Source organism: Tenrec ecaudatus, chromosome 1, assembly GCF_050624435.1.
Source record: "Tenrec ecaudatus isolate mTenEca1 chromosome 1, mTenEca1.hap1, whole genome shotgun sequence".
NCBI classification, from domain to species: Eukaryota; Metazoa; Chordata; class Mammalia; order Afrosoricida; family Tenrecidae; genus Tenrec; species Tenrec ecaudatus.
The window spans coordinates 184187950-184204037 of record NC_134530.1 but is presented as its reverse complement, the minus strand read 5'-3'; the positions used below and the strand labels follow the sequence as shown (position 1 = coordinate 184204037).

At 47.3% G+C, this 16088-nt stretch overlaps 1 protein-coding gene across 1 annotated transcript; it reads left to right on the top strand.

Moving 5' to 3' along the window:
- Positions 1-849: 849 nt before the first annotated feature.
- On the top strand, positions 850-15823 carry MYOC (myocilin). The gene is made up of 3 exons (XM_075540476.1): positions 850-1414; positions 9743-9859; positions 14979-15823. Exons 1-3 carry the CDS (start codon positions 850-852, stop codon positions 15761-15763), a joined length of 1467 nt encoding a protein of 488 aa, XP_075396591.1. The 3' UTR covers positions 15764-15823.
- Positions 15824-16088: the final 265 nt, after the last annotated feature.

Sequence of the window (16088 nt, the reverse complement as noted above, 5' to 3'; positions counted from 1 at the left end):
AGCATTAGATTTCAATGAAACTTGTTTCCTTTGTGATTTGAACTACTTTACACATTAGTTGTTTTTTGTTTTCCTGAGACAATTCCAAAAGTCTCACCAAAGGGATTCATGGTTTATACACACACATAGGAACACACACACACAGTTCAGGAAGAGTGAGTCCAGAGGTTACAACGTTCACAGCAGTTCCTAAGATGCCAGAGTAAAGATAAGTTGCTCTGAAAGTGAGTCGGGAAGGACTCTGCCTTCTAGTCTCTGCAGGCGCACTGCGGGCACCCTGCAGGCGGGGGCAGTGTTGTCCCTGTGTCCTAGCTACCCTGCTATCTCTTGTGGTGGCTGCAGGGCTGTGCTGTTTCTCGGGCATGTCTCTACCCCTGCTTCCTAGCACAGTGCCAGGCACAGAGCGGTTCCCTCTGCACAGTGTGCAGAGTAAGTGAAAATCTCATGGGGAAGCAGCATGCCAGTGCGACTACCCTGGGCGAGGTGGGCATGTGTGACCTGCCAAACTGGACTTCGAGCTACAGGAGGGATGGTAAAGAGTGTCTGGAAGGTGTCATGCGACATCCTTGTTTTAAAGAATTTCAAAACAGGCTTGCCAACAGTTACTTTTTACCAGCAGTGTGAAACCAACCCCGTGTGTGCGGCCCCACCCGGCCTCACGTGGCCAACCACTTTCGCCCCACCCGTAGGGCTGCCTCCCGGCAAGTATAAAACCCTCTGGAGCTCGGCGTGGGCCAGCAGGACCGCTCTTCCAGACGCTTCGCCGGCCGGCCGGCAGTTTCCAGAGGAAGCCTCGCCCAGCCTGGGCACTGAGGCCTGTGTGCACCTCTCTGCTGCTGAGGGCTCACCATGCCAGCTGCCCAGCTGCTGCTTCTGCTGGCCTATGTGCCATGGAGTGCCGGCGCCAGGACAGCCCAGCTCCTCAAGGCCAATGACCAGAGTGGCCGCTGCCAGTACACCTTCAGTGTGGCCAGCTCCCACGAGTCCAGCTGCCCTGAGCCAGGCCAGGCCATGTCCGCCATCCAGGACCTGCAGAGAGACAGCAGCGCCCAGCGTGCCGACCTGGAGGCGGCCAAGGTCCGCCTCAACTCTCTGGAGAACTTGCTCCAGCAGCTGACAGGGGCCCAGCCTGCTGGAACCCAGGACCATGACCAAGAGATGCAGCGGGAACTGGGCACCCTGTGCAGGGAGCGGGACCAGCTGGAAACGCAAGCCAGGGAGCTGGAGACAGCCCATAGCAACCTCCTGCGCGACAAGTCTGTGCTGGAGGAAGAGAAGAGGCACCTGAGGCAGGAGAACGAGGACCTGGTCAGGAGGCTGGAAACCAGCAGCCAGGAGGTGGCAAGCCTGAGAAGGAGCCAGTGGCCCCAGGCCCCAGATGCCTCTCAGGACACACCACAAGGCTCCAGGGAAGGCAAGGATCTGGGGAGAAGGGATCCTGAGTCCTGCAGATGACATGGTGTGTGGCGACCATGTAGAGAGGCCACAGACCCACCCTTCTTGCCCTCCTCTCTCCTCCAGACTGCACACCCAGCACCAAACTGCCACCGGATCGATCCCGAGCATCGTGACCCGCTCTAGCGTTTCCAAGGCTGAATATTTTTTACAGGAGCAGGCAGCCTCGTTTTTCTCCCATGGAGCCACTGATGGTTTCGAACAGCTGACCTTGCAGGGAGCAGTCCACTGCTTCTCCCACAGCGGCAGCTGACCTGCTTACACTCACTGAGCTCAGGCAGAAGAAGGAAAGGCAAAGCTACCCCTTTCCCGAAGTGTTGAGTATTTAGCTTGATTTCTGATCCTGTTATTATTGTGAATTTATTAGTTATTTGTGATCCATTTCTTTAGGCCACTAATTCCAAATTCTTGAAGCTGTCCACAACAAATCTTCACAGTTGATGGAAATGAAGTGGGCAAGATACATAGATGTATGAGGGGGCTTCAAAGAGTTCATGGAAAATGGAACTAAAACATAATGGGAACATATATGTATATATATTTCAGAAAGGATATACATAGATTTATACATATACACACCAAGTTACCAACTGTCCAACTTGAAAAACAATCCCTTTTTGACTATTTGTTCAGAGATGGTTGTTCCTACTGTAGGGCAATTAGTTTGGACTCTTCAAAGATGTCAATGTCGAGAAAGAACAAGGCAGAAGAGGGGAGGGCCTGCTCCAGACTAAAGGGGATCAAGACCCCGGACAGCCCCTGGTAGCGCAGTGACTAAGCACGCAGCTGCTCAGCAAAGGCTGGTGGCTGGAACCTGCCCGGCAGGTCCAGGGGAGAAAGTTCAGGCAGTCTCTTTCCGTGAGGATTACAGCCTGGGAAAAACTCTGAGGCCATTCTGCTCTACCCTGTAGGGTTGTTAGAGTCAGAGTCAATTCAACAGAGAACCAAAAAGGAGATACAGTAGCCAAAGGCAGGTCACGCACAAAAAAGAGATACAGTAGCCAAAGGCAGGTCATGATCCTTGGTTGGTTTCTGTATTGGAGATAAAAAGCTACAAAGGACAAGCTTGGGATATTTGGGAAAATTAGAATTAAAAACTGCTTATTAGATTGTATATTATATTCACATCCATTTCTTGGGTGAGACATGATATTTTGCGGATGTTCAAGTTCATGGGGTGAAGGGTTGCAATGTTTGCAAATCACTTTCAAGTGGAGTACTCAAACACACTACCTTTGAGTTTATTCTTACTCAGAGTGACCCTACAGGGCAGGCTAGAACTGCCCCAAGGGGTTTCCAGGATTGTAACTCTTGACAGGAGTAGAAAGCCTCCTCTTTCTCCCAGGGAGAAGCTGGTGGTTTCCAACTGCCAATCTTGTGGTTAGCAGCCCGATGAGTAACCCTGGTAGGTTTATGAAAGACTGAAGAGAGCGAGTGAGAGAAAGTTAAAGTGGATGTGGCACAGTCCTAACAATTGTTGAGCTGTAATTATTGTGTAAAACCATAGTGTAAAAAATCCTCGCTGAATTTTCTTTTCTGAACATTCTTCTCTACATGATTCATTGTCCTGGGATGGTTTGCTAATGAAAACAATATATAACAATAGCTTTAATAATAAAAAAGATGATACATGGCATAGTTCAATCAATACAGTTCATTTAAGTTTCCTATGATTTAAAAAAACAAAACACACAAAAAATGAACAGTTGTTGAATCTAAGTGAAAGGGACCAAAAAAAATAATTGCTGTCAAGTTGGTTCCAAGTAGTGGTGACACCATATGTGGCAGCGTAAAACTGCTCACAGGGATCACAAGGCTGTGGCTTTTAGGAAGGTCCCTGGCCTTTCTTCCCAGAGGCCTTTGGGTGGATGACACAATGGCTGTGTATTGTACTAGTCTTTCAAGTTTCTTATTGCTTTGGACATTTTCAAAATAAAATGTTGGAGAATATAGAGATAGAGATAAAGAGAACCCTAGTGTCACTGAGAGAGGTGTTGGGCTCTAACTGCAAGGTCAGCAGTTCAAACCCATCAGCTCTTCTGTGGGAGAAAGATGAGATGACCTTCTCTCAAAGATTTACAACCTTGGAAATCCGATATAGGATTGAATCTCAGTTATTGCCAGACCCATGTAAGTCACCCCCACATGTACATCCTAGTTCCCCCAATCTGTACACCATGCTTCTATAACACACGCTGCTTCTAGAAATCACACTTGGTGGAACGCACCCAGGACCGCAGTTTGTTTTCTAACCTTCACTTTCCATGAGGCTTTGTGACAGTCTATGACTATATTGTCCCCTTTATTTTACTCCATTCTCCTCATTTATGTGATATTGAGCAAACTTTTCAGGCAACGATAGGAAAAAAACTACAAAAATCACTGGCCCAACTTATAGCAACCCCATGTACCACGGGACAAGGCTGCTGGCCAGGCCTTTCTTCCTGGGCCAAGATGTTTATAAAATATATTAAGAAGTTATGAGTTCAAGTTCTAGGTTTTGCTTACTAGAATGAGAGTCTATAAATTAGAAAGATAGGATAGAGTGTATAATTTCCAGAATTTGGTAACAGACATGAATGTTTTAAGCACAGAAAGACTGAATTCTAACCAGACAAAAGGCTTCACATTTTAAAATCACCTAATACAATATACTACTGAACATGTTATGATCTCTTTTTGTCATTTCCCATATTCAGAATCAAGCGTGAGTGACTTTGAAACAGTCACAGGAATTTTAGTTTGGGCGCCTCTTTCCCGAGGACTGTTTCATTTGTACTTTCTTATGTAATCCTCAAAACAACTTTTAAAAGCTGGTACAGCTGCGAACACGGAGGTTCGGAGAGGCTGCGTGACCTGCGCAAAGCCACACATCTGGAAAATGGCAAAGTCGACTGAGGAAGCTATGCCCCCTGGCCCAGTTCAGGTCCTTGTCCAACTGCTCTCCTGCCTTTACATCTTCTGCAGGCTTCTGTCCTCGTGGGACCCAGCTCCACTCAGAGTCTGACTGTTGCCAGGGCCCCCTGGCTGATTCTACCCAGACTCATAATCCAGCCTACCTGTCAACTGGCAACCGGGCCTCTTGCCATTCTGGAAGCCACCCTCTACATTGGTTCTTTATTTACTCCAAAAAAAAAAAAGGGAAAAAAAGCTTTTAGGGTGTGGTTCCTGTAAAAAAAAACAGGAGTGAAGGAGAGTGTGTGAGCTAAATTGCTTTGAATTCTGAGGGCCTGATGCAACCTGGCACTCAGGACCTGCTGTTTCCGAGACATAACTGATTATGGGAGTAGAAAGCCCTATCTTTCACTAAAGGAGTAACTGGTGGTTTCAAACCGCTGACCTTTAGGATTGCAGTCCAAAGTGTAACCTGGATACCACCAGTGTTCTGAGTCTGATCAGGAGATAAAGACCACACAGGAAGTTAAGCAAAATCCTTAAAACCGAACCAACTGCCCATGAATTGATTGACTCCAGGTGGATTCTCCATTGTTGTCATTGGTGATAGATGCCTTTGATTTGATTGGGATGCGTAGTGACCCTGTAGGACAGGGCAGGGCAGAACAGTACTCTGTAAGATTTCCAAGGTTGTGACTTTTTGGAAACAGCCAGGCCTTTCTTCTGTGATACCTTGGGTAGAACTGAACCACCTACCTCTTGGTTAGTAGTCTGGCACTTAACCAACCGCTCTACCTGTAGGTTCAGCGGGGAAGGTTAAAATAAAGGACTATTAGCTGTGATCACAGAGCCTGAAAGATCTAAGTAAATTCTTCATGGTTCTCTAGGGGAGGGGCTTGGTGATGCAACGGTGAAGCGCTGGGTTGCTAAGGAAAGATGGTAGTGATGGAGAGGTTCCAACCCACCAGCCGCTTCAGGAGAAAAGGCCTGGTGTTCTGCTGGCTTCAAGATGGCAGCCTAGGAGGCTGGACAGAGGCAATTCTCCCCTGTTCAGTATGGTCGCCAGGAGTCGGAATGCACTGGAGGGGACCCATCAGCATTAACAACCACTTGGCTCAGGGAGACTACCCAGGGAGGGCTCCAATAGGGAAGGTGTGTTTGGCCCGTCAGATAGCAGAGAATCCCCTGGCTTGGCCAGGCAGAAGCTGGTCAGGAGTTGCAATATGCCACCCTTTTGAGTGCAGGCAGAAACAGGTGATTAGCGACCTCGAGCCCAGGTGGGGTCTGTGGAGCATGGTGAGGCCAGCACAAGCAGCTGACCTTCAGAGGATGGGGATCATGCACTGCGGATTAGATTGCTTGCATGAGAAATACCTCGATTCTTGGCGTCAGGAGAGAAAGAATTCACACGGAGCCTGGTTTGTGGTCCAAGTGGTTTTTTATAAAGGATAGAAGCAGTTTCAGGTGTGACAGTAACTGAACCCAGGCACCCCATGGCACTGCACCCCCACACCTGGAGGCCTGAGGCCAGAGGCCAGAGAAAGAGACTGCGGCAGGCCTAGCTGAAGGCGGAGGAGACGCTGAAAAAGAGGGCCCGTGAGTCTCCTGGGTCCAGTCTTCTGGGGCCTGCGGCTGGGAGGCATGGTCGAAGGTACTGGTTGATGCCATTGGCTGAATTAAACACCCTGGCCTAGATTAGGCCAATCCAGGTGTACAGCCCACCTAGGTGTCCCTTCCCCCTCCTCGCCCCCCACTCCCCACCCCACATGCTCTGGGTCTAAATTGGCTCAAGAGGGTCAAGCCCTTTAGTCTTTATCGGCTTCTAACTTCTTATTGGGGGCCCCTAGACATGGAGAGGAACAACCCCCTATCTTGCTACCTGACAAAGGGGTGATCAGTCGGCTGAGGCTGCCAGGTCCCAGAGCAACCCCCTGTTGGACCCGATCCCTGTGCACATCTTCACATGCCCTGCACAGACCCCCACCCAGGATGCTTCTCCTTCCGGCAGCCTCCCACTGTCGCCCTCTAGCGAGAAAGCCCAGCATCGTGCCCACTTTAAAGGATTCACACCTAGCTTAACACAGAACATGGGGCCGCTAGTATTTGAAGCTGAGACGATGGATTGATAACAGACAGCCTCCCCACTACAGAGCGGAAGGGTTCACAACTGCCATAGCCTTTGGTGGACGTGGGTTCAGGCCCGAACCCCACTAGTTACCAGTTGAGTGATCTTGGAAAAGCTACTAATCTGTCTGGTGCCCAGTCTCATTTGTCCAACAGCAACCTCATACCCACTTTCACGACAGTTGTGAGGAACAGAGAAATGAGTGCTTGCCACCTACGGCCTGCGCGGCTCGCAAACACAGAGCCCATCAGCTGCCATCAAGCTGGGTCCAACTCAGGGTGAGGCCAGGCGTGTGCGTGTGTGCGTGCAGGGGAGCGCTGCTCTCCTGGGGGTTTCCAGCTGGGCGACTAGCCAGAAGCAGGCCTCATAAGCGCCTCTGAATGGGTGTGCTTACAATGGAGTGTTTGGCCCTTTGCATCACCCAGGCACTCTTACTGGACTCACAAACCAAGACTAAAAGGTGCCTGTTGCAGTCAGGCTGATCCTGAACCCAAGGACCGGACAGGACAGACTAGAACTGCCTCAGAGGGTGGCTGAGGCCGCGATCTCTAGAGAAGCTGACTGCCACAAGGGAGCTCTGGAGGCATGGTGGTTAGACACTCAGCTGCTGACATAAAGGCGGGTGATTTGACTCTGCCTTTAAGATGACAACCTGGAAGATAGCAGAGTGGGGCAGGGTCCATAACCCAGAGGTTGATGCATCGAAACCATCCTCTGCTATCAAGATGTTTTTTAAAAAGAAATATTACAACCTGGAAAAGAGCTCTTGGCATTGGAATGGAGTGTACAGTAGTAGGTTTCATTGCATTTAAAACACTAAGAGGGAGGTGCCCTAATTCCAGAGACTGTGAAAGAGCAAGTAGTATAAAATTGATGACTTGCAGGCCATTGGAACAGTGGTTCTCAACCTGTGGGTCACGGCCCCTTTGGGAGTCAAGCAACCTTTTCACAGGGGTAGCCCCATGCATCACAGTAGCAAAATTACAGTTATGAAGTAGCTACAAACATAATTTTATGGTTGAGGGGGGGCCACCACAACATGAGAAACTGTATTAAAGGGTCGTGGCATTAGGAAGTTTGAGAACCACTGATTTAGAAGGATTGAGAATTTCCCTGTGCCTGAGGGTAAATTTAGGTGAGAGGAGCAAACAGAAGGTAGACAATGTCTTCCTGGTCTCCTCTGGGCTGTGTTGGAGCACAGTATTGGTCACAGGGAGGACTTCGGCTTGGGAATCCTGAGACACTGTTACTACGAATTCATACTCAGGAGCAGCACAGCTATTCACTCCACCCAAGTTAGAGGAAGAAAGATTTATGAGGTCACCAGCTAGGAGACTGATGGCAAAGCAAGGTGTCTTGATGGCCACCTGTTTGAAATCAGAATGCATAGAGAAGAAACAAACAACTCTACTTTGGGATTTACACTTTGGGGAGGCATGTAGAGGTGCTTTCACCTTAACTCTGATTTCAGGGTAAACACGGGCAAACAATGATTGACTATGAGCAAGCAAACAGAACATTCAGGTTCTTTATACCATAGACCAGTCTCCGGGTGCCTCTGTTGACTACTGAGATAGTAGTCAGCCTACCATTCTAAATCACAGAAGATGCTCACAGTTATGGGCCTTTTCCAGGTAACATGCACATCCAACCTATTTGCCTCTGAGCAATGCAGCAAGTTATAAAACATCCATAGACATTGTATTTGGGCGAATATATTAAGTAACGCAAGTAGGTCTACATCACCAGTACTACTGGTTACTGTGAGGCTGAGCACCAACAGGGAAAAGGCTGAGCCTGCTTGCTCCATCCCTGTCTCCGGAGATTGCTGGATGACCACAATCCCAAGCAAATGGAGATGCACCCTCATCTCCCCGTCTGCCCTCTTTCCCTTCTCTGTGGGCCAAACCTTGTCTACCTCCCTGCCGAAACCGTGCACACACTCTCTCTTCCTTCTTCAATACTGACCCCCAGAAAAGGCCTAGCGGAAAATACTAATGGAGGAGATCAAGTTTGAGGTGCTTACTTCTTACAGGAACATTTGCATTACGACAAAGGAGTGAACAATACACATTTTTTCTCCAAGCAGGGAATTGTTAATTATTGAATTTCAGGCAACTGAGAAGACCCAAGGACCTTCCCAAAGCCCTAAAACTTCACACCTGCTCCCTCCGCAGTGAGCCCTACTGGAAGCAGCTATTTCAGTTGTGTATAAGCTGGCTCGTGTATTTTTACTCTGCTACTAGGCATACATTTAATCTCTTTTGCTTTTTATTATGGAAATTTTCACATCGTTATAAATGTAGAAAGTTGAACACACCCCAAGGTACACATCACCCAGCTTCACCAACGGTCAAAGTAGTCCGATCTCAGTTTACCTGTCTCTCCCTCTGCTGTCTCCTCCCACCACAATCTTTTTGTTGTTGTTAATCATTTTATTAGGGGCTCATACAACTCTTATCACAGTCCATACATACATCAATTGTGTAAAGCACATTTGTACATTCATTGCTCTCATTATTCTCAAAACATTTGCTCTCCACTTAAGTCCATGGCATCAGGTCCTCATTTTTCCCCCTCTATACCCGCTCCCCGCTCCCTCATGAATCCTTGATAATTTAAAAATTATTATTTTGTCATATTTTACACTGTTTGATGTCTCCCTCCACCCACTTTTCTGTTGTCTGTCCCCCAGAGAGGAGGTTATATGTAGATCCTTGTAATCGGTTCCCCCTTTCCATCCCACCCTCCCTCTCCCCTCCCGGTATTGCCACTCTCACCACTGGTCCTGAAGGGATCATCTGTCCTGTATTCCCTGTGTTTCCAGTTCCTATCTGTACCAGTGTACTTCCTCTGGTCTAGTAGGATTTGTAAGGTAGAATTGGGATCATGATAGTTAGGGGGGTGGGGGAAGAGGAGCATTTAGGAACTAGAGGAAAGTTGTATGTTTTATCATTGCTACACTGCACCATGACTGGCTTGTCTCCTCACCGCAACCCTTCTGTAAGGGGATGTCCAATTGCCTACAGATGGGCTTTGGGTCTCCAATCCACACTCCCCCTCATTCACACTGATATGATTTTTTTGTTCTGATGATGCCTGATAGCTGATCCCTTCGACATCTTGTGATCGCACAGGCTCCCACCACAATCTTAAAGCAAATCTCAGACATCCTATCTTTAGGAAACTAGTTCAATGCCATCTCCAGCATAGTCAATCCCTGAGTTAATTCTCATGGTATCATTGTGTCTCTTGCTTTAAATACAGTATCTAAATGGAATTTGGGCTTCCAAGAACTGAAGTCAGAATTAACTGAGGTTTCTGCTTCTCGGATCCCGAAGGAGCATCCATCCGGTCATCTCAGGAATGAAGAGAGAAACACTGGTATGATGTTAGATTTCCTCCTTGTCTGTGTCCATGTGGTCTGTATGCAGATTTAGTTTCATGTTTGGGGTTGGTCAGCCATCCAGGAGAGCAGGCAAGTAACTTCCCGGGGTGCAGAGGGAGAGGACCAGTAACTCCTCTTTGCTCTTTTCCTGGAGCGAGTAAGAAGCAAGTCTTGGTCTTCCCTAACAGAGTGCTGCCTTATCCCCAGTAGTTGGAAGCTGGGGGGGGGGCTGCCCTGGGGGGTGATCAAACCCCCTGTTGCCCATGAGTGGGCTCCTACTCAGGGTGACCCCATGAGTCAGAGTATAACTGTGCTAAATAAGGTTTGAAATGGCTGTTTGTCTTTTTTTTTTTTTGAAGTAGATCACCAAGCCTTACTTCTGGCTCACCTCTAGGTAGACATGAACCTCCAACCATGTTAACCATTTGCACTACACTGGGACTCTGAAGGAAGATGAGAGATGCGGGGTTTTGTTTTTGCTTTTCACCCCCTTGTGATATAGAATTAATTATTTCAGAAAATTACATTTTTAGTAGTTCATCTCTATCCAAGGATTAAATCTACATTTGTGCTCACAGTCTATAACAAAGGGTGTCTTTTCTGAACTCTGGACATTTACAAAAAGTACAATTTGTCCTTATCCAAAATATTTCCTTAGAGTCTGACTTTAGAACTAAGAGCGTGACTCCAGAAACTGTAGCTGTTGGCATCACTGACAGTTCTCACTAGCACTGAGGGCCATGCATAGGAGGAGGGGGTTCTCCCACGCTCACAAAAGGATCCGCTGAGCCTGGGCAGCGATTCTCCACCATTGGCGGATTGAATAAAGACGGCGAGAGGATACAGCCCTGACACACACCTTCCTGATTTTAAAGCACACACAATCCCCTGCTCTGTCTGTCTAAACGCCTCTTGATCCGTGTAGGGGTCCACACGAGCACAATGAAGAGCTCTAAAATTCCCATTCCTTGAAATGTTAGCCGCAGTTTGTTATGATCTAAACAGTCTAATGCTTTTGCATAGTTAATAAAACAAATATGTCCTGTGTCTGGTATTCGCTGACATCATCAGTGATACCCCTTGTTCCGCATCTTTGTTGAAATCTGGCTTCAGTTTTCCGGCAGCTCCCTGCTGATGTGCTGCTGGGCAGTTTGAAATTACCTTCAGCGAAATTCTCCTTGCCTGTGATATTAATGCGATTCTCCAACAATTTCTGCATTCTTTTGGATCTCCTTTCTTTAGGATGGGCATGAATATGGCTGTCTGCCAGTTGGTTGGCCAGGTCTTCCACAGGGCACGGCACCAACGAGTGAATGTTTCCAGCACGGCATCTGTTGAAACATCTCAAGTGGTATTCTAATGATAGCGCCTTCAGTGAAGCTTGCTCTTCATCCTCCAGCGCCGTTGGTCCATACTTGAATAGGGACCGATTCTTTTTGGTGCAGCGTTGTTTGTATCCCTTCTATCATATTTTGATGCCCCCTGCTTTATGCAATATTTTGCCCAGGGGTTCTTCAATTTTGCAAATCAAGGCTTGAATTTTCCATTACATTCTTTTAGTTCGAGAAATGCTGAGTGTATCCTTCCCTTTTGGTTCTCTACCTCCAAGTCTTCTCACCGTTCATTGTAATACATTGTCTTCCCAAACTACTCTCTGAAATCATCTGGTCAATTCTTTGCTTCATCCTTTCTTTTATTTCAGCAGTTCTACACCCTAGAGCAAGTTTCAGAGTCTCTTCTGGCATCCATTTTGTTTTCTTTCTTTCCTTTTTATTTTTAATCATTTATTGGGGCTCATATAACTCATCACAATCCATACATACATCAATTGTATAAAGTACAATTGCACCTTCGTTGCCCTCATCATTCTCAAAAAATTTGCTCTTCACTTAAGCCCTTGGCATCGGCTCATTTTTCCCCTTCCTCGCTACTCCCCGCTCCCTCCTGAACCCTTGATAATTTATAAATTATTATTTTGTCATATCTTACACTGTCCGATGTCTCCCTTCACCCACTTTACTGTTGTCCATCCCCCAGGGAGGAGGTTATATGTAGATCCCTATAATTAGTCTCCCCTTTCCACCCCACTTTCCCTCCACCCTCCCAGTATTGCCATTCTCACCACTGGTCCTGAAGGGATCATCCATCCTGGATTCCCTATGTTCCCAGTTCCTATCTATACCAGTGTACATCCTCTGGTCTAACTGAATTTGTAAGGTAGAATTGGGATTATGATAGTCGGTGCGGGGGGAGCATTTAGGAACTAGAGGAAAGTTGTATGTTTCATCATTGCTACACTGCATCCTGACTGACTCATCTCCTCCCCGCAACCCTTCTGTAAGGGGATGTCCAGTTGCCTACAGATGGGTCTTGGGTCCCCAATCCGCACTCCCCCTCATTCACAATGATATGATTTTTTGTTCTTTGATCCCTGATACCTGATCCCTTTGATGCTTCGTGATCACACAGGCTGGTGTGCTTCTTCCATGTGGGCTTTGTTGCTTCTGAGCTAGATGGCTGCGTGTTTACCTTTAAGACCCCAGATGCCGGGCACCATCAGCTTTCTTCACATTTGCTTATGCACTCATTTGTCTTCAGCAATCATATCGGGGAGGTGAGCACACAATGATATGATTTTTGTTCTTTGATGTCTTATAACTGATCCCTTCGACACCTCGTGATCACATAGGCTGGTATGTTTCTTCCATGTGGGCTTTGTTACTTCTTTCCTGTCTTTTTAACGACCTTTTCCTTTCTATGTGCATGATGTCCTTGATAACGTCACACAACTCATCTGGTCTCTGGTCATTAGTGATCAGTGCATAAAATCTATTCTTGAGATGGTTTCTAAATTTGGGTGGGATACATTCAAGGCTCTCATGGACTTGCAATTTTCCTCTGATCCTACCTTAGATTTTGCTATCAAGTGCTTTTGGCTACCACATCAAAGGCTGTGGCTTGTCATGACACAGACCTGCTTGTTTCTTAACTTCAATTTTGTTAGCTCTCCCCTTCCCACAATCTAAATAGCCTCCTTCCCAGGACCCACAAACACAAGGCCAGTGCTTAGAAGTGTGGTGCTCAGCCTTATGTTTTCCAATGCTGAATTGGGAACGACATTATATGCTGCCATCCTCTTTGTTATCTCTCTATTCCTAACCTCTAGTTCCATTAGAAACCAAAAACATAATTGAAAATTGCAATGAGAGCAATAAAATCACAACAGTGTTATTTTACAAAGTATTTTCTTGCATTTTTTTGGTAGGAGTAATGAATTTGGCTATGAGACATGTTCAGTAAGTCACCGCCTTGAAACTCCCATAAAATCTAGCAGGCCTTGGAAACACTATGCAGGCTCTCTATGAGTCAGGATTCATTTGATGGCATTGGATTTTGTTTTCATTTTTTTCTTTCGATTTTTCAATTAAGACCCCAGACGCTATTTCTTTTGATAGCCAGGCACCATCAGCTTTCTTCACATTTGCTTATGCACCCATTTTGTCTTCAGTGATCGTGTCAGGGAGGTGAGCATTACAGAATGCAGGAGTATTAGAACAAAGTGTTCTTGTGTTGATGGAGTACTTGAGTTGTGGCCCAATGTCCACCTGCAACCTTAATTCTTAATATATATATATAGATATTAGTACATAGTTCTGTTCCCCTCTTGTCCTATATAAATATTTCTACATATGTACATGCCAATATTTAGACCTCTATAAATGTCTTTTGCCTCCTGGTTCTTTCCTCTATTTCCCTTTACTTTCCTCTAGTCCCACCATCATGTTCGACCTTCCCTCAGGTTTAGTAATTCCTCACTGCTACATTGCCCTTGATTGAACCCCACTAGGCATCCTAAGCCCTTCTCGCTATTGATTTTAGTTCACTTATAGTTCCTTTGTCCCTGGGTTGGTGCCCGCACCCCCTTCATTTCTCCCACATCCCCCCAGCACCACAGGTCCCGTTCTTTTTATTGCCAAATTGTTTATCTCACCTATCTTATCTAGATAGACAAGCAGAGACATTAATAAGTGCCAAAACCAGGCAAAGCCACAGAAAACAACAAAGGAAGTCAAGACCAACAAAATACTAACAAAAAGAAAGCCTCTGACAAAAATGGAAAAGCCTATAAATAGTTCCAGGTCTGTTTGTTGGGCTTTATAAGGGTTTTCGAGTGATGGGGTGCCACACTCTGTCTCCAAAGTCTATTTTTTGTATTCCTCGGGGATTTCATCACTCCCCACCCCCTTTTAACTTGTCATTCTGGGCATGGAAAACTGGAAGAAGGTCTGATGCAAAATGCCCATCCCCTTCGGCTCACTAGGCCATCAAATCTTTATGCTTTCTACTCCGTTTTTCATGACTTCAATTCTTCCCTGATTCATACTTTGTACATTGCACATTCGGATTACTACTGGATTGTTTACAGCATTTCCTTCTAATTCTGAGCCATGCCACATCAGCAAATAAAGGCCCCATAGCTTTGCTCTACCCTCACCATTAATGCCAACTCTATTTTGAGGACATAGCCCTTTTCCATCTATATTTTTAATGCTTTCTGATCTGAGGGGCTCATATTCCAACACCAGATCAGATGGTGTTCCTCTGATAGCCATGAGGTTTCCACAGGTCAGTTTTCCTCAGAAGAATCATGCCAGGTCTTTCCACATAGAGCCCTGGTCTCCCACATGGAGCATGAGGCGTCTACCACTGAACCACTAGGGCCTGCTATTGATCATTGTGAGGGGCTTTCAAAAGTCCACTGAGAAATGCCATGATCTTTTCATTCGATTTTTCCACGGACTTTTTGAACCCCCTCCTATAATCACAAGGAATCCTTACAACAGCCAGAAGGCCATAAATGTTATTCTTAGCTCCCTTCACAAACGAGAAAAGCAAGCCTTAGAGAGCCAAGTAAGTTTTGAAAGTCACACCACCATTGGTGGCAAAAATTGTATTTAAACCTAGAAGGGGTTCTTGGTTTCTCCTGGTTCTGCCATGCATTGGTGTTATCGCTCTGTAATTTGGAAGACTGTGGACACACACACACACACACACATATGTACTCTAGAGATAAATTGTTTCCACCCCTTCCCCCCCCCCCCCCCACTTCACCAGGATGTGGAGAGCTGGTTTGGATAGGAGAGCCTGTCACCGTGAGAACAGCTGAAGCCATCAATGGCAAGTACGGCGTGTGGATGCGAGACCCCAAGCCCCGCTACCCTTACACGCAGGAGACGACATGGAGAGTGGACACGGTGGGCACCGACATCCGCCAGGTGTTTGAGTACGACCGCATCAGCCAGTTCGCGCGGGGCCACCCTTCCAAAGTGCACGTGCTGCCCACACCCCTGGAGAGCACGGGCGCTGCGGTGCTGGCGGGCAGCCTCTATTTCCAGCGGGCCGGCTCCCGGGCCGTGATCCGGTACGAGCTGAGCACCGAGACCGTGCGGGCCCAGAAGGACCTCCCTGGAGCCGGCTACCACGGGCAGTTCCCATACTCCTGGGGCGGCTACACAGACATTGACCTGGCGGTGGATGAGTCGGGTCTCTGGGCCATCTACAGCACGGAGGATGCCAAAGGCGCCATTGTCCTTTCCAAGCTGAACCCGGAGAGCCTGGAGCTGGAGCAGAGCTGGGAGACGAACATCCGCAAGCGATCGGTCGCCAACGCCTTCGTCATCTGTGGCACCTTGTACACCGTCAGCAGCTACTCGTCAGCTGACGCCACGGTCAACTTTGCCTACGACACGGGCTCGGGCGGTAGCAAGGCCCTGAGCATCCCGTTCAAGAACCAGTACCAGTACAGCAGCATGGTTGACTACAACCCCCGGGAGAGGAAGCTCTTTGCCTGGGACAACTTCAACATGGTCACCTATGACGTCAGGCTCGCTGCCCTGTGAAGAGCCCCCAGGATGGACCAGGAAAGGCCCAAGGAGATGGCGTTCAGAGGCTGGGGGGGAAGCAGGCCATCCAACCCCCATCCTGCTGTTCTGGGCTTCCGAAGCTTTCATCAACCCGCAAGAGGGTGCACTGTCGTCGTGCAGGACTGCCTTCTAAGAATCGCCTTCTGGGCGTGTAGACCGTCTCCTATCATACTAGCTAGTCTTTTCTTCCACCCGCTTTGAAGCAGACGTTGAACTGAAACAATTTAAATCTTCTAGTGCGTTGAGGGAAATGCTATATAATAGCTAGTTGTTTCTTCATGAAAACCACAGAGCTTTTACT

Bases quoted from the DNA above. Each gene is read 5' to 3' on its own strand.
- MYOC (XM_075540476.1), top strand. From the start codon at position 850: ATGCCAGCTGCCCAGCTGCTGCTTCTGCTGGCCTATGTGCCATGGAGT. The intron at 1,415-9,742 runs GCAAGGATCTGG...CTTTAAATACAG, and splicing joins ACCACAAGGCTCCAGGGAAG to TATCTAAATGGAATTTGGGC. The intron at 9,860-14,978 runs GTATGATGTTAG...CCACTTCACCAG, and splicing joins GAATGAAGAGAGAAACACTG to GATGTGGAGAGCTGGTTTGG.